Source organism: Poromitra crassiceps (genome assembly GCF_964638095.1).
Source record: "Poromitra crassiceps genome assembly, chromosome: 5".
NCBI classification, from domain to species: Eukaryota; Metazoa; Chordata; class Actinopteri; order Beryciformes; family Melamphaidae; genus Poromitra; species Poromitra crassiceps.
In genome coordinates, this window is record NC_139642.1 from 36648375 (window position 1) to 36668631 (window position 20257).

The 20257-nt window shown below is 42.9% G+C and overlaps 1 protein-coding gene across 1 annotated transcript in view; it reads left to right on the plus strand.

Moving 5' to 3' along the window:
* The window catches only part of prx (periaxin), a gene marked incomplete at both ends in the record, with an annotated part of 54293 nt that extends 35248 nt beyond the window's left edge, over window positions 1-19045 (plus strand). Inside the window, 7 exons of the mRNA XM_083636638.1 lie at window positions 707-869; window positions 2442-2635; window positions 2951-3192; window positions 3501-11422; window positions 11543-14547; window positions 15100-16846; window positions 18759-19045. Coding sequence (XP_083492764.1) covers window positions 707-869; window positions 2442-2635; window positions 2951-3192; window positions 3501-11422; window positions 11543-14547; window positions 15100-16846; window positions 18759-19045 — 13560 coding nt within the window. The remainder of the gene's footprint in view (window positions 1-706; window positions 870-2441; window positions 2636-2950; window positions 3193-3500; window positions 11423-11542; window positions 14548-15099; window positions 16847-18758) is intronic.
* Between the last annotated feature and the right edge of the window lie 1212 nt (window positions 19046-20257).

Consider the following 20257-nt stretch of genomic DNA (forward strand, 5'->3'; position numbering starts at 1 on the left):
TTGTGAGGCTTCAATCTTTAGGATGTAAAGTAAAGTACTAAAAAAGTGATGTAAGTTACATAAGGATACATGTAGGCTGTTGGTCTTATGATGATCACCTCCATGGAGGTCATATTTTATCAACCCTTTTACTTACCTCATATCACTAAGTAATGGTGGATGGTGGAGATACATTTAACCAGTCATTCCATGGCTGACAAAGTCCACTTTTTTCCCCTTTGTGTGGAGACTTTGTAAGATATGCAAGTTGGTCAATCAGAAAAGTGGATGTAATTCAAGAATAGAACGACCTTTCCTCCATGACAGCTTCACGGACCAAATGGATGTGAATGTAAAGTGTGAAGTGACAAGTCACTATAAATTCATTAAAGGAAGCCAAACAAGATAGAAAACATTAGTGTGATTGCTCAGCTGCATTAAACTATTTTTGAATCTACCCAGCAAAGGAAATAGCACAGTAGCAGTGTATTCTTCCAACATCTGATAGGCTACATGTGCTAAAAGCTGCACTGCAACTTTGCCATTGGCAGCACCGAATGGCATCAATAAGAAATGTCTTCTTCTTAGTGGCTATTGCTACTATTATCACCTGGTTTCGAGGAGATATTTGACTCTGTGTGTGTGTGTGTGTGTGTGTGTGTGTGTGTGTGTGTGTGTGTGTGTGTGTGTGTGTGTGTGTGTGTATGTGTGTGTGTGTGTGCGTCAGTCATCGGAGGAGGAGGAGTGTGCGCCTGTGGAGATCGTGGTGGAGACCGAGGCGGAGGCTGGAGCGAGTGGCTACAGCGTGACGGGTGGAGGGGAGAGAGGAATCTTCATTAAGGACGTCCTCAAAGATTCCCCCGCTGCCAAACACCTCAGTCTGCAGGAAGGTAACTCACACCCAGACAACTCCATTCCACTGAACAGGCTCATCACAAACTGCTTTGCAACGAACACAAATACACATGAAAACTATTAAGAGCTACAATCAAGACATAAGGAGCATATCGAGGCTGCGCGCGCGTGTGTGTGCGCGTGTGTGGTGTGCATGTGTGGTTTTGTACATTGACCTATATACTGTATAATGGACCAACATAGCTCATTGACTTTGACACAGCAAAATTAAGCTCACTTCCGGATATTGTTTGATTCAGTTTGATTGGTTGAATGAATTATGCTACACGGAAGTACGAGGGGAGGGGGCGGCTGCCCCTAGCGGCTGCCGGGTGAGTTTCCGAATTTGCCCTGTCTACCTTATCGGCGTAATGCATTATGGGTAGTCAGCTACGTTGGCTAATGTAGTGGCTAACGCTACTTACTTTACATTGCAGTAAAACGGCACTGAATGACCAAATTGATTTAACTTTTAACCATTTCGAGTAACACTGTTTCCATACGGACCCCCAGCGTTGGTTAGTTGTTTATAACGTGACTCTATTTAAAACGTTATAACGTACTCCGGTTTCTGTGCTGAATCCAATGGTCTGAATGGTCTGAATACAGAGAAGGCTTAAGGCTTTATCTAACGGTATAAATAACGTTAAATGGTCCGCCATGTTATGGACGTTAGATGTATGGTATCTATATAGTTACGTGTGTTTACTAACATTATTAAAATATCATAAAGTAACGCTATTTTCTGATAATTTGCTCAACTATTACTTGCTACCTGATGCCTTGCGGCACATTGCTGCCTCTACCGGTCGGAAGTATTACTGTTCTTATTATCCGATGTTTGTCGTCAATTTTCCTCGAAATGGGGCTATAATTTGGAAAACGGAGCGTGTTAGAGCATGAAAAAGACTTGAAATTGTTTTTTCAGACCATAAACTAATTTGGAAAGTGTTTATTTAAGACATAGACCGAGAGAGAAGTTGGCTCGTTTCCCATATAGTTGAATGGATGTTCCCGGGAGTGCTACACAAGCTGCGACCCCCACTGGCCATTTGAAAGAATGCAATTTCCGCATAGGCGTCAAAAATAGGCAGGCTGAATTGGGCACTGGTTTTGTATTGATTGATATTCAATATTACATTTTCATGCTAAAAAAAATCTTCAGAATTGTATTCTTGTTACGGTGGAAAAACATGAAACACCAATTACACCATCATATGACTAATACATAATAATAATAAAAATCAATTAATTGGTTCAGCTCCTTAAGTGTGACAGGTTTCAGTGAAGGTTTACAGACTGCTAGCTCTGAAGCAGCGTTAAATAGGCTATAAAAAGTCAAGTTGGATGACAATGGTTGATATATACATCTGGGGGCAACCGCTGTTTAAAAGGAACGGCAGTTGCCCCCGGAAGCTGTCGAACCGTTTACAAACAACCTGACTCCATGTATACTGTAGCAATAGGACAATAACAATGCACACAGAAACATATATATATATATAAATAGCAATAGTACTGTATAAACACATTGGCTGACACATTCCGTAATAATGCCCTCTGTGCAGGTGACCAGCTGCTGAGTGCCAAGGTCTACTTTGACAATGTGAAGTACGAAGACGCCTTGAAGATCCTGCAGTGTGCAGAGCCGTATAAGGTCAGCTTCCTGCTGAAGAGGACTGTCCCGGGTGGAGAGATCATCATACGCCCTGGAGCCCCCAGCCTGGAGCCCAAAGGCCCCAAAGCCAAGATGGCCAAAATGGTATCAAGTATTAATATATATCAATATAATCTGGCACCTAGGCTTTGAAATGCCCTGCCCAAAAGACTAAGGCTAGCCAAATTTGTATGATCTTTTAAATATCTCCTTAGCTTTTTGAATAATTTCCTGTTTTATTCCTCTTATGTTTTTTTATGAGTTATATAATATATATTTTATTCTTAAGTTTAAGATATGGACTTTCAGTCCTTGTATAAATAGTATATTAGATTGAGGGGAAATAAGTTAATAAATCATGATATAAATACAGTATAGCCAGCAACTCAACAGGTTGTACCATGTGTGTGTATGTTTCAGAGTGTCAAGAGCACCAAACCGTTCAAGGTCAAGAAGAAGAGGGGTGGTCGTTTTGGTCTGAGGAGGCTGAAAGAGAAGAAGGGTAGAGAGGAGCTGGAGATAGAGGGAACTCCCCCCAGGCTGGAGATGAGTGACGTGGATGTGGAGTTTTCCCTCCCCAAATTCAAACAGAGGAGTGCCAAGGCTGCAGCAGAGGAAGCTGGAGGAGCAGCAGCAGTGGGGAAGAAAAAGAGGAGGATCAGGTGAGCCGTGTTCAAGCTCTTTTTGTGTTTGCTTTTCATGTTTGAATGCATTATGGCCAACACCTGCACTGACAAAATGAGAGATAGCCAAAAACGTAAGCAAAGTTTTGGTACTTTTTGAAGTATTCTAAGTCCTAGACTGGCAAAAGGCTAACACTTCTACCGGCTGGATCTATATTTATGAATTGATGCACTTCAAATTATGATTTCCCCCCCCTTCCAAAATGAATATACAGCATTTTGGCTGCATTACAATGTATTTTTCTCTTTCTCCCTCCCCTTTCTATACACTCATCCTATTCTCCCAGGTTCCCCAGAATGAAAACAAAGAGTTACACTGGAGCAGCAACAGGAGGAAAAGTGGAAACAGGAAAAGTTGAAGGACAGGTGGATATCTCTTCACCTGACGTATCTGGAGCGAAAGTGAAAACCAAATTAAAAGGAAACAAGTTTGGAATAATCTTTCCCAAGACCAAACCAACAAAGTCAGACCCAGCCTTGGCATCTGGGTCTGTGGAGTTGAAACCACCAGATGTGAAACTCCGGCCACCCTCGGTGGAGTTCAGCTTGTCTGGTAATAAGGACATCGACATGGAAGTGAGGGGGGAAGGGGCTACAATTAATGCACCCGATGTGGAGTTTGCACTTCCCTCAGGAAAAGCAGAGGCATCTTTGCCCACTGTGAAGGGAAAGGCAGAAATCAAAGCACCTAAAATCAACATCAAAGGAGGAGGTGGGACAGAGGGAGCTGGGGGAAAAGTAGATGTAGGCAAAGGAGATGCAAAGTTGAGAATGCCAAAGTTGAAACTGCCCAGAGTTAGACTCTCACGCCATTCTGATGAGATAGATGGTGAAATCAAGGTGAAGGCTGAAGGTCCTGAGAAGATAGGGCTGAAAATGCCACATATTGATGTAACACCTCCTGAAGTAGATGTGGACTTTTCTCTTCCCACCATGAAGGGAGGCATGGAAGGACATATCAAAGCACCGGACGCAAAGATCAAGGGAGGGGGTGAGATAGGTCTCCCCAAAGCATACATCACCAAACCAATGATGGAGAGCAGTGTTGATGGCATGGATCTCTCAGGGACAGGTGCATCTATTAAGATGCCATCTGTTGATATCTCTTTGCCAAAAATGAAGGGGAAGTCTGACATGGAAGTCTCACTCCCTGAGTACGAAGCAGATGGGAAGACAGCAATCAAAATGCCTGCAATTGACATCTCTCTACCTGATGTTGATTTGGAATTGAACCCTGGACAGAGAATTCCTGATGAGGTGGAGGGTGCATCTTTTAAGGGGCCCAATATCTCCATGCCAAAGATTGACATCTCCTTACCAAAGATGAGATCTCCTGATGTGGATATTGAATTTCCAGGAGCTGGAGGGAAAACCAGCCTACCATCTGTTGACATCTCTCTTCCGAAGATAAAAGCACAGGGTGGAGATATGGATATAGAGCATTATGTTGGTGGAGATGGGAAGTTCAAAATGCCTGATTTTGATATATCTCTTCCCAAAAGTACGTCACCTGAGGGAGAAGTAGATATTAAAGGACCAGAAGTCAAAGGGGGCTTTAAGTTGCCCAAAGTAGATCTGACTCTTTCCAAAGACAAAACAGGAGAGATTGATATCGAAGAAGGCAAAAGTGGAACCTTTGAGTTGCCAACATTTGCCATCTCCCTACTTAAAATGAAGACAGGTGAGGTGGAAGTCGACATTGAAGGTCCCGAAGTAAAAGGTGGTAAATTTGAAACGCCCACATTTGACATTTCCCTGCCCAGAGGCAAAATGGAAGGAGACATTGAAGTAGAGGGGCATGCTGGGAAGGGAGGTAAATTCAAAATGCCTACCTTTGATGTTTCTTTACCCAAGCTGAAACAACCAGAGGGCCATCTCAACATAGAGGGGCCAGAGATGAAAGGTGGAGGTAAAATACAGATGCCATCTACTGATATATCCATGCCAAAAGGAAAGACAGAGGGGGACATCGAAATCAAAAGTGGAAAAATCAAGATGCCAACAGCTGATATTTGTCTTCCCCAAGGAAAAGTAGAGGGGGGGTTTAATATTGAAGGTGGTGAAAGAGACAAATTCACCATGCCTTCTCTAGACATTTCTCTTCCAGAAATGAAGCTACCTGAGGGAGAGGTGAAGATTGAAGGCCCTGAGGCTCAAGGGGGAAAGATTCAACTGCCAACAATTGACTTTTCATCTCCCAAAGGAAAATTAGAAGGGGACATGGATCTTGAGCGTGATGGCGGTAAGGGAGGCAAGTTCAAGATGCCCACCTTTGACATCACTCTCCCAAAGATGAAATCCAAAGAGGGAGAGGTTGATATTGAAGGTCCTGATCTGAAAGGAGAAGCAAAATGCAATATGACATCTCTTGACATATCTCTTCCTGCAATGGAATTGCCAAAAGGAGAAGTAAAGATCAAAGGTCCTGCAGGCAAAGGAGGAAAATTCCAGGTGCCCGCTTTAGACATGTCACCACCAAATATTAAATCACATGGAGGTGACATCAACATTGAAGGTCCTGAGTTGAAAGGAGGAATGTTTGAGATGCCTTCGATTGGTGTTTCACTTCCCAAGCGCAAAGTAGAGGGAGATATTGATATTGATGGAGGAAAAGCAGAGGGTAAATTAGATATTGAAGGACCTTCAGGGAAGGGAGGGAAGTTTAAAATGCCAACATTTGATGTATCCTTACCAAAGATGAAGATCCCTGAGGGTGATGTTAGCCTTGAGGCGCCATCGGTTGATATCTCTCTTCCAAAAGGAAAAGTGGAGGGAGACATACAAACTAAAAGCAAAGGCGGAAAGTTCCACATGCCCTCAATAGATGTCTCCCTCCCTAAAATGAAATCAAAGGGAGGTGACATTAGTATTAAGGGACCAGAAGTCAAAGGTGGGGAAATCAAAATGCCTACAATTGACATCTCGCCTCCAAAAGGAAATTTAGCAGGTGATATCAGTGTCGAAGGAGAAGTAAAGGGAGGCAGATTCAACATGCCCACTCTCGACATAAACCTCCCCAAAGTAAAATTCCCAGAAGGGGATGTGAAGATTCAGGGACCGAAAGTTAAAGGTGGGAAGTTTGAGATGACAAAAATTGACCTCTCTCTTCCGAAAGGAAAAGCAGAGGGGGACATTGATATCGAAGTTTACTCTGGAAAAGATGGGAAATTTGAGATGCCAACCATTGATATTGCACTTCCCAAAGGAAAAATCAAAGGTGACATAAATGTTGAAGGCCCTGAAGGGAAAACAGGGAAATTCAAAATGCCAAAATTTGATGCTTCACTTCCAAAGATGAACCTACCAGAGGGTGATGTCAAATTGGAAGGGCCAGAGATCAAAGGAAAGCTTGAAATGCCAACCACTGATATTTCACTTCCAAAAGGAAAGATAGAGGGAGATATTGACATTGAGTGCCATGGAGGTAAAGGAGGCAAGTTTCAAATGCCCTCAATTGATCTCTCTCTTCCTAAAATAAAAGCTAAGGGAGTTGATGTTGATATTGAAGGACCTGAAGTCAAAGGTGGAAAGTTCAACATGCCATCACTTGACGTTTCACTGCCGAAAATGAAATCTCCAGAGGGAGGAGTCAGCATTGAGGGCCCTGATGTTAAAGGAGGAACATTCAACATGCCAACCATTGACTTTTCACTTCCCAAAGGCAAAGTTGAGGGTGGCATAGATGTTGACATCCCTGAGGGCAAAGGTGGAAAATTCAAGATGCCCAAATTTGACATTTCCTTACCAAAGGTGAATCTTCCAGAGGGTGATTTCAAAGTAGAAGGACCAGAGATCAAGGGAGGGAAGATTGAAATGCCAGACATTGATATTTCACTCCCCAAAGGAAAAGCAGAAGGGGGCATTGAAATTGAAGGACATAGTGGCAAAGGAGGCAAGTTCCATATGCCCTCAATTGATCTCTCTCTTCCTAAAATGAAAGCTAAAGGACCAGAGGTCAATAGTGAAGGACCTGAGCTTAAGGGAGGAAAATTCAACATGCCAAACATTGACCTTTCACTTCCCAAAGGAAAGGTTGAAGGTGATCTCAATATTGAGGGTCCTGAGGGAAAAGGAGCTAAATTCAAAATGCCCAAATTTGATGTTTCGCTTCCAAAGATGAACCTACCAGAGGGTGATGTCAAATTGGAAGGACCAGAGTTCAAAGGAAAATTTGAAATGCCAACCACTGATATTTCACTTCCAAAAGGAAAGATGGAGGGAGATATTGACATTGAGTGCCATGGAGGTAAAGGAGGCAAGTTTCAGATGCCCTCAATTGATCTCTCTCTTCCTAAAATGAAAGCTAAGGGACCAGAGGTCAATATTGAAGGACCTGAGCTTAAGGGAGGAAAATTCAACATGCCAAACATTGACCTTTCACTTCCCAAAGGAAAGGTTGAAGGTGATCTCAATATTGAGGGTCCTGAGGGAAAAGGAGGTAAATTCAAAATGCCCAAATTTAACATCTCACTTCCAAAGATGAACCTACCAGAAGGTGATGTCAAATTGGAAGGACCCGAGATCAAAGGAAACCTTGAAATGCCAACCACTGATATTTCACTTCCAAAAGGAAAGATGGAGGGAGATATTGACATTGGGGGCCATGGAGGTAAAGGAGGCAAGTTTCAGATGCCTTCAATTGATCTCTCTCTTCCTAAAATAAAAACTAAGGGAGTTGATGTTGATATTGAAGGACCTGAAGTCAAAGGTGGAAAGTTCAACATGCCATCACTTGACGTTTCACTGCCGAAAATGAAATCTCCAGAGGGAGGAGTCAGCATAGAGGGCCCTGATGTTAAAGGAGGAGTCAGCATAGAGGGCCCTGATGTTAAAGGAGGGACATTCAACATGCCAACCATTGACTTTTCACTTCCCAAAGGCAAAGTTGAAGGTGGCATAGATGTTGACGTCCCTGAGGGAAAGGGTGGAAAATTCAAGATGCCCAAATTTAACATTTCATTACCAAAGGTGAATCTTCCAGAAGGTGATTTCAAAGTAGAAGGACCAGAGATCAAGGGAGGGAAGATTGAAATGCCAGACATTGATATTTCACTCCCCAAAGGAAAAGCAGAAGGGGGCATTGAAATTGAAGGACATAGTGGCAAAGGAGGCAAGTTCCATATGCCCTCAATTGATATCTCACTTCCTAAAATGAAAACTAAGGGACCAGAGGTCAATATTGAAGGACCTGAGCTTAAGGGAGGAAAAATCAGCATGCCAAACATTGACCTTTCACTTCCCAAAGGCAAGATTGAGGGTGGCATAGATGTTGACGTCCCTGAGGGGAAAGGTGGAAAATTCAAGATGCCCAAATTTGACATTTCCTTACCAAAGGTGAATCTTCCAGAAGGTGATTTCAAAGTAGAAGGACCAGAGATCAAGGGGGGAAAGATTGAGGTGCCAGACATTGATATTTCACTCCCCAAAGGAAAAGCAGAAGGGGGCATTGAAATTGAAGGACATAGTGGCAAAGGAGGCAAGTTCCATATGCCCTCAATTGATATCTCACTTCCTAAAATGAAAACTAAGGGACCAGAGGTCAATATTGAAGGACCTGAGCTTAAGGGAGGAAAAATCAGCATGCCAAACATTGATCTTTCACTTCCCAAAGGAAAGGTTGAAGGTGATCTCAATATTGAGGGTCCTGAGGGAAAAGGAGCTAAATTCAAAATGCCCAAATTTGATGTTTCGCTTCCAAAGATGAACCTACCAGAGGGTGATGTCAAATTGGAAGGACCAGAGTTCAAAGGAAAAATTGAAATGCCAACCACTGATATTTCACTTCCAAAAGGAAAGATGGAGGGAGATATTGACATTGAGTGCCATGGAGGTAAAGGAGGCAAGTTTCAGATGCCTTCAATTGATCTCTCTCTTCCTAAAATGAAAGCTAAGGGACCAGAGGTCAATATTGAAGGACCTGAGCTTAAGGGAGGAAAGTTCAACATGCCAAACATTGACCTTTCACTCCCCAAAGGAAAGGTTGAAGGTGATCTCAATATTGAGGGTCCTGAGGGAAAAGGAGGTAAATTCAAAATGCCCAAATTTAACATCTCGCTTCCAAAGATGAACCTACCAGAAGGTGATGTCAAATTGGAAGGACCAGAGATCAAAGGAAAGCTTGAAATGCCAGCGACTGATATTTCACTTCCAAAAGGAAAGATAGAGGGAGATATTGACATTGGGGGCCATGGAGGTAAAGGAGGCAAGTTTCAGATGCCTTCAATTGATCTCTCTCTTCCTAAAATGAAAGCTAAGGGAGTTGATGTTGATATTGAAGGACCTGAAGTCAAAGGTGGAAAGTTCAACATGCCATCACTTGACGTTTCACTGCCGAAAATGAAATCTCCAGAAGGAGGAGTCAGCATAGAGGGCCCTGATGTTAAAGGAGGAGTCAGCATAGAGGGCCCTGGTGTTAAAGGAGGGACATTCAACATGCCAGCCATTGACTTTTCACTTCCCAAAGGCAAAGTTGAGGGTGGCATAGATGTTGACGTCCCTGAGGGAAAAGGTGGAAAATTCAAGATGCCCAAATTTGACATTTCATTACCAAAGGTGAATCTTCCAGAGGGTGATTTCAAAGTAGAAGGACCAGAGATCAAGGGAGGGAAGATTGAAATACCAGACATTGATATTTCACTCCCCAAAGGAAAAGCAGAAGGGGGGATTGAAATTGAAGGACATAGTGGCAAAGGAGGCAAGTTCCATATGCCCTCAATTGATATCTCCCTTCCTAAAATGAAAGCTAAGGGACCAGAGGTCAATATTGAAGGACCTGAGCTTAAGGGAGGAAAATCCAACATGCCAAACATTGACCTTTCACTCCCGAAAGGAAAGGTTGAAGGTGATCTCAATATTGAGGGTCCTGAGGGAAAAGGAGCTAAATTCAAAATGCCCAAATTTAACATCTCACTTCCAAAGATGAACCTACCAAAGGGTGATGTCAAATTGGAAGGACCAGAGTTCAAAGGAAAAATTGAAATGCCAACTACTGATATTTCACTTCCAAAAGGAAAGATGGAGGGAGATATTGACATTGAGTGCCATGGAGGTAAAGGAGGCAAGTTTCAAATGCCTTCAATTGATCTCTCTCTTCCTAAAATGAAGGCTAAGGGAGTTGATGTTGATATTGAAGGACCTGAAGTCAAAGGTGGAAAGTTCAACATGCCATCACTTGACGTTTCACTGCCGAAAATGAAATCTCCAGGGGGAGGAGTCAGCATAGATGGCCCTGATGTTAAAGGAGGAGTCAGCATAGAGGGCCCTGATGTTAAAGGAGGAACATTCAACATGCCAACCATTGACTTTTCATTTCCCAAAGGCAAGGTTGAGGGCAAAGGTGGAAAATTCAAGATGCCCAAATTTGACATTTCCTTACCAAAGGTGAATCTTCCAGAAGGTGATTTCAAAGTAGAAGGACCAGAGATCAAGGGAGGGAAGATTGAAATGCCAGACATTGATATTTCACTCCCCAAAGGAAAAGCAGAAGGGGGAATTGAAATTGAAGGACATAGTGGTAAAGGAGGCAAGTTCCATATGCCCTCAATTGATCTCTCTCTTCCTAAAATAAAAGCTAAGGGACCAGAGGTCAATATTGAAGGACCTGAGCTTAAGGGAGGAAAATTCAACATGCCAAACATTGACCTTTCACTCCCCAAAGGAAAGGTTGAAGGTGGTCTCAATATTGAGGGTCCAGAGGGAAAAGGGGGTAAATTCAAAATGCCCAAATTTGATGTGTCATTACCAAAGGTGAATCTTCCAGAAGGTGATGTCAAACTAGAAGGACCAGAGATGAAAGGAGGAAAGATTGAGGTGCCAACGGTCGATATTTCATTTCCCATAGGAAAAGTGGAGGGAGATATCAATATTAAAGGACCATCTGGAAAAGGAGGAAAGTTTGAAGTGCCTAAAGTTGATATATCTCTACCAAAAATAAAGTCAAAAGAAGTCAATGTCAACATCAAGGGCCCTGAAGCAAAAGGTGGAACATTTGAAATGCCTAAAATGGATGTCTCACTTCCCAAAATGGCGGGGCATGGTGAAGTGGATGTCGACACATCTGGTAAAAAAGGTGGTGGGCTCCATATGCCAACTCTTGATATAAATATCCCCAAGTTTGACCTTGACCTCAGTCTTCCATCTGGTCACAAAGACAAAAGCCTCAAAGTGGACACCAGTGGTCCTGATGCATCGGGACGTTTTGAGATGTCCGGTGTCCACCTTAAGATGCCCTCCTTGCCAAAGATGAATACAAAAGCCAAAGGTGATATTGATGCAGACCTAAGCCTAAAAGGAGATGTGAAACCACCCACGGTAAAGGTTAAGGGTGCAGACATCGAGACAGGTGCCATAGAAGCTTCAGGTGGATCAATTAAACTTCCCACTGTCAAACTACCAAAGGTCGACATCTCAGCACCTAAGGTGGATCTGGACTTTGGCCTGACCAAACCTAAAGGGGATGATGTGGAGATGGCGCTTCTGAAAGCAGAGGGAGGGAGGCCTTCCTCAGGGGGCAGCTTTGATGTGCCTGATGTCTCCCTTAAAATTCCCAAGTTCTCTCTACCCAAGTTTGGTGGAAAGTCCAAGAGTGGTGATTGGGAGATAGGAGGACAAGGCCCCAAGGGAGACATTTCCCTCAAACCACCACATGTGGAAGGTGAGATTAGGGCACCATCAGTAGAGTTCGATGGGGATGGAAAAGTTAAAGTCAAGGTGAAAAAGCCTAAAATAAAAATGCCTTCATTTGGATTATCTAAAAAGGATGCAGATATATCTGTGTCTTGTCCTGAGGTGGATGTTAAAGTGAAGAAGGGTCAAGTTGACATTCCTAAACCAGAAATCAGAGTTGAGTGCCCAGAGGATAAATCTAAATACAAAGTGAAATTCCCCAAGTTTAAAATATCATCACCAAAGGGTCAACTACCAGAGGGAGAGGTTGATGCCAAATTGAAAGGAGACATGGAAGGGAAAGGTGGTTTCCATGCACCTGATGTCACAATCAAATTGCCCAAGTTCTCCATGCCAGGCTTTGGTTCTAAAGAGAGAGATATAGGCAGGCCAAGTGGTGATTTTGATGCTAAGGCTAAAGTCAAGATGCCCTCTGTTGAACTGTCACTACCAGCATCTAAGACACCAGAAACAGAGGTTCTTCTCCCCAAAGCTGAAGTGGACGTCTCAGAAGCTGATATCAGAGGTTATGAGGGTAACCTCAAAATCCCCAAAATGCCAACTATTGATGTTTCAGTCCCCAAAATAGACTTGGATGTGTCCCTGCCTAAAGTAAAGCATGATGCAAAGATTGATGGAGGAGGCAAATTCAAAATGCCCAAAATCAAATTTCCTGACATTGACTTGTCACTTCCTAAAGGAAAAACAGGTGACATTGAAGTTGAGGCAGAAGGGGACAAGTTCAAGATGCCTCACATCAATATGCCCAATGTGGATATATCCTTGCCAAAAGCAAAGTCTGCAAAGATTGAAGGACCAGAAGTGGAACTCAAAGGAGATGGAGGAAAATTCAAAATCCCACAGATTACAATGCCGTCAATTGACCTTTCCCTCCCCAAAGGAAAATCTGGAGATCTTAATGCACCAGATGTTGAAATAGAGGGTGAGGGAGGTGGCAAGTTTAAGATGCCACATGTCAAAATGCCCAATGTTGACATAACCCTGCCTAAAGTAAGAACTGGAAAAGTTCATATTCCAGATGTGGATATAGAGGTTGAGGGAGATGGAGGCAAATACAAAATGCCAAACATTGACCTATCTCTGCCGAAAGGAAAGAAATCTGAGGGACCAAACATTGAAATGGATGGAGAGGGAGGTGGAAGGTTTAAGATGCCTCATGTCAAAATGCCACATTTTGACATAAACCTTCCTAAAATGAAAACTGGAGAGATTGATACACCAGATGTGGATGCAAAATTTGAGGGAGAAGGAAGTACATTCAAAATGCCGGGTATCAAAATGCCAAAAGTTGATATTTCACTACCCAAAGGAAAATCTGGAAAGATTGAAGGTCCTGAGATTGAAATTGAAGGAGAGCAAGGAAAGTTCAAAATGCCTCATATGAAAATGCCTGATATTGATATATCACTACCCAAAGGGAAGGTGGGAAAGACTGAAGGACCAGCGATGGAGATCAAAGGAGGTGGAAAATTCAATATGCCACACGTTAGCATGCCTTCAGTTGACATTTCACTGCCAAAAGGAAAGATTGAAGGTCCAGAGGTTGAAATAGAGAGAGGTGGGGGAGGGAAATTCAAAATGCCTCATATGAAAATGCCTCATGCTGACATATCTCTGCCCAAAGGTGAGATTGAAGGTCCAGAGATGAAGATCAAACGTGAAGGTGGAAAATTCAAGATGCCACACATTAGCATGCCTTCAGTAGATATTTCACTGCCAAAGGGAAAGATTGAAGGTCCAGAGGTTGAAATCGAGGGATCTGGGGGAGGGGAATTGAAAATGCCTGATGTTGACATATCTCTGCCCAAAGGTAAAATCGAAGGTCCAGAGATGGAGATCAAAGGGGAAGGTGGAAAATTCAAGATTCCACAGATTACAATGCCCTCCATTGATATGTCACTGCCCAAAGGAAAATCTAGCAAAATTGAAGAACCAGAGGTAGAATTTGAGGGAGGAGGAGGAGGAAAATTCAAAATTCCTCATGTAAAAATGCCTACTATTGACATTTCACTACCCAAAGGAAAATCTGGCAAAATTGAAGGGCCGGAACTACAGTTAAAGGGCGAGGAAGGAAAGTTCAAGATGCCTCACATGAAGATGCCAAACATTGACTTATCTCTTCCTAAAGGAAAGCCTGGAAAGATTGAAGGACCAGAAATGGGGATAGAGGGAGAAGGAAGCAAATTTAAGATGCCTTATTTGAAAATGCCTGATGTTGACATATCTCTGCCCAAAGGAAAAGTGGAAGGGCCAGAGATTGAAATCAAAGGAGAAGGTGGTAAATTCAAGTCACCGCAGATTACAATGCCAACACTGGACATAGCACTGCCCAAAGCAAGATTTGGTGATATCAACTCACCAGAAGTGGACATTGAGGGAGAACGAGGGAAATTCAAAATGCCTCATATCAAACTGCCACATATGGACATTTCAATTCCTAAAGGGAAATCTAGACATATTGATGCCCCATATATTGATGTAGATGTGGAGGAAGGAGGAGCAAAATTCAAAATGCCTCATGTTAAAATGCCCAATATTGGCATATCCCTCCCAGAAGGAAAAGGTGGAAAGATTGAAGGACCAGACATTGAAATAGAGGGAGGAGATGGGAAATTTAAGATGCCAAATATTGACATAACCGTGCCTAAAGTAAAAACAGGAGAAATACATGCACCAGATGTGGGTATAAAAGTTGAGGGAGAGGGGCACAAATTGAAAATGCCTGATATCAAAATGCCAAAAGTTGATATTTCATTACCAAAAGGAAAATCTGACAAGATTGAAGGTCCACAAGTGGAGGTAGAGGGAGAAGGTATAGGGAAATTCAAAATGCCTCACATGAAAATGCCTCATATAGATATATCTCTTCCCAAAACAAGAACAGGCAAAATTGACATGCCAGATACGGACATAGAATTTGGGGGGGCAGGAGAGAGGCTTAAGATGCCTCATGTCAAAATGCCTAGTATTGACATTTCACTACCAAAAGGAAAGGCAGACGTTGAAGGGCCTGAGATGGAGCTAAAAGCTGAGGGAGGAAAATTTAAAATGCCACACATGACAATGCCTTCAATGGATATTTCACTACCAAAAGGAAAATCTGGAAAGATTGAAGGTCCAGAGGTTGAGATTGACAGAGCTGGGGGAAAGTTCAAGATGCCTTATGTCAAAATGCCAAATGTGGATGTATCTCTCCCTAAGGGAATAGTAGACATTGACGCACCAGATATGAGAGTGGAGGCAGAGGGAGGAAAGATCAAGCTGCCACATATCAAGATGCCAAAAGTAGACATTTCACTTCCCAAAGGTAAAACTAGAGACATCGAAGTACCTGATTTAGAGATGGGGGTCAAAGGAGGAAAATTCGAAGGACCAGACATCAAACTTCCAAAGGGGGATATATCACTGCCAAAGGGGAAGTCAGGTGGGGTAGGAATCAACTTACCCAGTGCCGAGGCAGAGGGGAAGATTAAAGTGCCACAAGTTACATCACCTGATCTGGACCTTGATGTGAGCGTTGGTAAACCTGGCTTTCGTGTTGAGGGAGAGCACAAAGGTTTGAAACTAAAGATGCCAACAATAGATATTGAAGGTCCAATAGGAGACCTGGAGCTTGACATAGGTCTTCACAGAGGAGAGGGGAAGGACAGAAAGAAGATCAAACTACCTGACTTAGATCTCAACACATCAGGAACCAGCAGCAAAGTAAAGGGGCCTAAAGTAAAAGGAAATAAATTCAAGATTGGAATGCCTAAAATGAAAAATAGCGGAGATGCAACAGTAGAAGTGAAAATGCCTGGGAAAGAGGAGGACGAAGGAGTAAGCGGTAGATTCAAAATCAAAAAGGCCAAACACGGCAAAGGAACTATTGAGCTGCCAGAAGTTGAAGTTAAAGGTCCGGCATTACCAAATGTAGGAGCAGATGGAGAGAATGGCCTCTCGATACCCAACGTGGAAATCAAAGCCCCCACAATCCCAGACATAGACTTTGATATTGCATCACATGATAATGATGACGCCATCGCAGGAAAGGGCAAGAAAATAAAAATCCCTAAATTTGGTGTCCCATTACCTGCCATGTCCTCTCCTGAAGGAAGAATGGATATCTATGGGCCAGAAATTCGGTATGAAGGGCCTAAGATGCCCAAAGTAAAGAAAGCTATGTTTGTGCTTGTAGATCCTCATCAAACAGACCAGGTTGCTGCATCCACAGGCATCCCAGAAGGGGAGGCAACGGCTGAGGCTGAAACAGAAGATGTCAGAATAAAGATGCCCAAGATCAAAATGAAGCCAACCTTTGGGAAGTCAGGCTCCAAAGATAAAGGAGCTGCTGTGAGCACAGAAGGAGAGGTGGAGGGAGAGGAGAAGTCAAAGGGTGGGAAGATTAAAATGCCCAAAATCTCCTGTTCTCCCAGCAAGTCAGGCTCGTTTGATGTCAGTCTCAAAAGCGAAGGTTTGAGCTCCAGTCTCAATGATGAGAAAGATGCAAATCTCCGCAATGGATCAAAGGATGACAAAGGAAAATTTAGCAGTAAAATCAAACTTCCAAAGGTGGAGTTCACCTCTCCATATGGCAAGATGGGTGGAGGGGAGGAGGACGCAGAAATGAGAGCACAATTGGTGAAGGATTCATCACCGAGAGCAGCCGGAGGAGACGCCAGAGGCCTAAAGATCAAACCAGGCAAGATGTCCTTTGCTGGTTTCAGTAAAAAGAAGGGAGGAGGGGAGGAAGAGGGAGAAGAGGCAGAGATGGAGCCCAGGACGGATGTGGTGATATCTCATGCCAGGACAGAGATGCTGGACAGGGACAGTTCTGAGTCCCCGGCTAGTTTTACCATGGAGTTCACCTCAGCGAAGTACCAGGCTTGGGGTGAGGCGGAGGGCGATGAGAGAGAGGCTTCCTCCTGGTTCAAGGTCCCCAAGTTCACTTTGAAGCCACACTCCACAGGTAAGGACAGAGGACTGGAGATTCTCTCCTAAATTAGATATCCATTATTTATTTTATTTTTTATTATTATTATTAATAGAATACAAGTCAAATAAGTTCCAGTATTAACACATTCACTGCCAGCCTTTTTTTTTTTTTTTACTGTAGGTAGGTTCTGCCAGAGGGTTTTTTTGAGGATTCTGGCTCATTTTACAAGAGCCGAGGATTATTTTCTGCTTGGAGTTTGTGAACACAAAGTTCACAAAAGTACTAATAGAATGTGTGCTTTCTCTGTCTAAAAGAGTTAGTTTGTAGAGTTAGTAGTTATGTAGATATTAGCCGTTGAGTACAGCATGGTTTCAGCTGTCTGAGAGTGAAAGCTGAGATAATCGCAGTTTTGTGAAATTCAATCAAACAGGCAGAACAGTCACTTTAACCATTTATTTTTGGCATCAGTAAGAGATCAGACATCTGAACAATATAGTTCTGAACACCCTCTCCTTTAAACTCCTCCCTCCGTGGGCGTGTCTGGTGGCGTTTGTCACAAGCCAGTTTCTCCTGCCTGTCTGAGCAGTGAGCAGCCTCCCTCTCTGGCGGCCCCTCGTCGGCGAGTGTGGCGAGTGTGGACTGTGGATAGGACTCAATCGTTTCTTGGATTTTCGGTTGAGAGCTTTGATGAAGCTTTGTGCGATTCTAGGCTTTATGCTGCCGACCCAGTCTATTTTTGGAACCCCCCACCGTTGTGCGCCGGTGTGCAGCAGCGTGAAAGCGTTTTCGCCTACAGTATGAGAATGAGGCTCGTTCGTTTCTGGGTTTTCGGAATGCGTGCGTTTTCTGCGGGTGTTTCAAAGTGTGTTTCACCCATAATCTATTATGCAAATTTGCAATCCCCCACGCCAGCACCGCTCTCCGCTCTCAGTGTGCTGCTGCTGGCGCGGCCGCTCTCGGGCGAGTCTGGTGACTGATGACTGTAAAATCGCCAAGCCATTTCCTTGAGAATGGCTTGCTCCCGCGGCTGTTTTTGGTTGGCTTTCTCTCTGTCGGGAGAGCACTGTCGCCACTTAGTTGGTCGGTAAATTAGATTATACACATTCAATACTTCCAATATTTTTATAGGAGACGTGGGGGACATTGATCCACGTAGCACCGTCAAAAAAATATATATATATTTTTTGACGAGTCAACTCGTCATTGGCAGTGAACGGTTGGATTGTGTTTGACGAGTCAACTCGTCATTGGCAGTGAACGTGTTAAGAGACAACTTAATTCTTTGCTTGGCAAAATGAATCTGAAAATGCATGTGTATTTGATGATAAAGAAATATGAACCTCACCTAATTGTTTTCCAAAATGGACATAAAGCATTTTTTTAATTAACACTTCAATGTTTATTTAGCATAGAGAAATTACAAGTTATTGCTACCTCCAGTTAGCAATAATTACATTGTAGAAAGTACAGTAATGTACAGTTAAAGAAAGAAACGTGTGTGTGTGTGTGTGTGTGTGTGTGTGTGTGTGTGTGTGTGTGTGTGTGTGTGTGTGTGTGTTATCGTGTGCACGCACATGCGCGCATCACTCATGATTTTACCTGCATCATGTTGTGCTGTTTCTTCTATTTTTGTATGAAATACTTTGGAAAAGCTTTTGTAGCTAAATGCTATTTAAATACATACTTGTTATTATTACTAGGAAGGTAGAATTTCGTTATTCAAGTTTATTAATATATCACTTCTGTTTTGTCTCTGCTACAACAGACTAAGTTTCCTTTCCCTCTTCATTTCTTTCTGTCTCCTCTTCTCTGATTTCTTCAACTTTCTTACTATCCTTTCCTATGTTTCCTCTCCTCTCCCCCACCTGCTCTCCTCCTCTCCTCTCTGCCTCTCCTCCTCTCTCTCCTCTCCTCTCCCCTCCTCTCCTCTCCTCCCCTCCCCCAGGTTTCCTCCAGATAACCCCGGAGGGCTCTCCTCAGGCCCGGCGGAGGGGGGAGGTGGGAGGTGAGGCGGAGGTCTCCGGATCCTTCTGCCTCCACACGTCGGACATGGACTTCCCCACCCAGGACGTGTCCAAGGAGCGCCAAGTCTCCTTGGCCGAGGAAGGAACCGTCACCATGGTGACCAAGACCACCAGAACCACCCGCCATGTGGTTACCACGGAAACACTGTCAGGTGACGCAACGACGACCACCACGACAACTCACCGGGTGTCAGACTTCGACTACTGAGGATGTTGTAACGGTTGCTGAAATGTCTCTCTTTTTTATTGCTTTGGTGAGGTTGCAGTGTTCTGCGCCGTGGCAAATGTCTATAATTGAAATTTTTGCTTTTTATTTTATATTTAAATGAATGTGATGAAAATCAATGACATTTCATCAACCATCATTATTTTCATTATCAGAGCAACAGAGTAATATATACTTCTTCTTCATTTTAAATGTGACTATTTTTTGTTACTGTTTATCAAAGTTTTGTTAGTTTAGTCCAAATTATTATCAAATTTTGTTTGGTTTGACTGGCTTCACTCTGAATGTAAACATGTTATATTGATTTATTTATTGTTCATGTGTTTCCTCAAAAAGCGCTGAAATGCATTAATCACTTTCATATTAATTCAGCATCATTGATTTGACCATGATTTTTATCGTCATACAAACAATTCATTTTGAACCACTGCAGTACATGCCAGAGTAATATTTCTGTAAATACATTATATAATTGCTTAAAGCAGTATCCCTTCAATGAAAAATGTAATTATTTTCATATTCACCAAGAGTAGGAAGTAGAAATTATATGTTTTTACCTGATGTCCTATTTTGTTTGTCTTGAAGGAAAAGTGTGAGCTTTTTATAAGCTGTTTTCATCTTCTGCTTAAGCTTTACATTGTATGCATTTAGCTAGGAAGGCGGTTCAGTGTCTTGCTCATTCTGGACAAATCGTCTGCTGTGGGTATCGAACTTGTGTGACCTTATGGGTTGGTCTCCACTAGGCTGCCCTGCTGCTAATCTCATTCATATTCCCATTTTGATTGTGCGCTCTCAGAAAAAAATGGTATGCTGTTGTATCAACGATCACTGGGACTTTAAAACCGTAACGGTGAACCTTTTTTTCTGACAGTGTGGTTATATAGCCCTCTACAGATGACACTACCATAAAGGCTGCTACAATGACAGACTGGCTAAGGAGTGGCGAGCCTTGATCTCATACAAAAGCCATTAAAGATATGCCCTCTAAAGACAGAAGAGAATGAGAACAAGAGGACCAAGGCACTTTTCCCTTTTGGAATAATATGTCTTTGATAATACGACATCGCTCTGTTTAATTTTATTTTACAAGACTTTAAAGAAATATTGCATGTTACATAGGTCAGTGTCAAAGGCAGTTTTACATAAAAGTGACAAGTGCCTTGATGATCCTCGTATTGATCCTCTGTTTAAAGT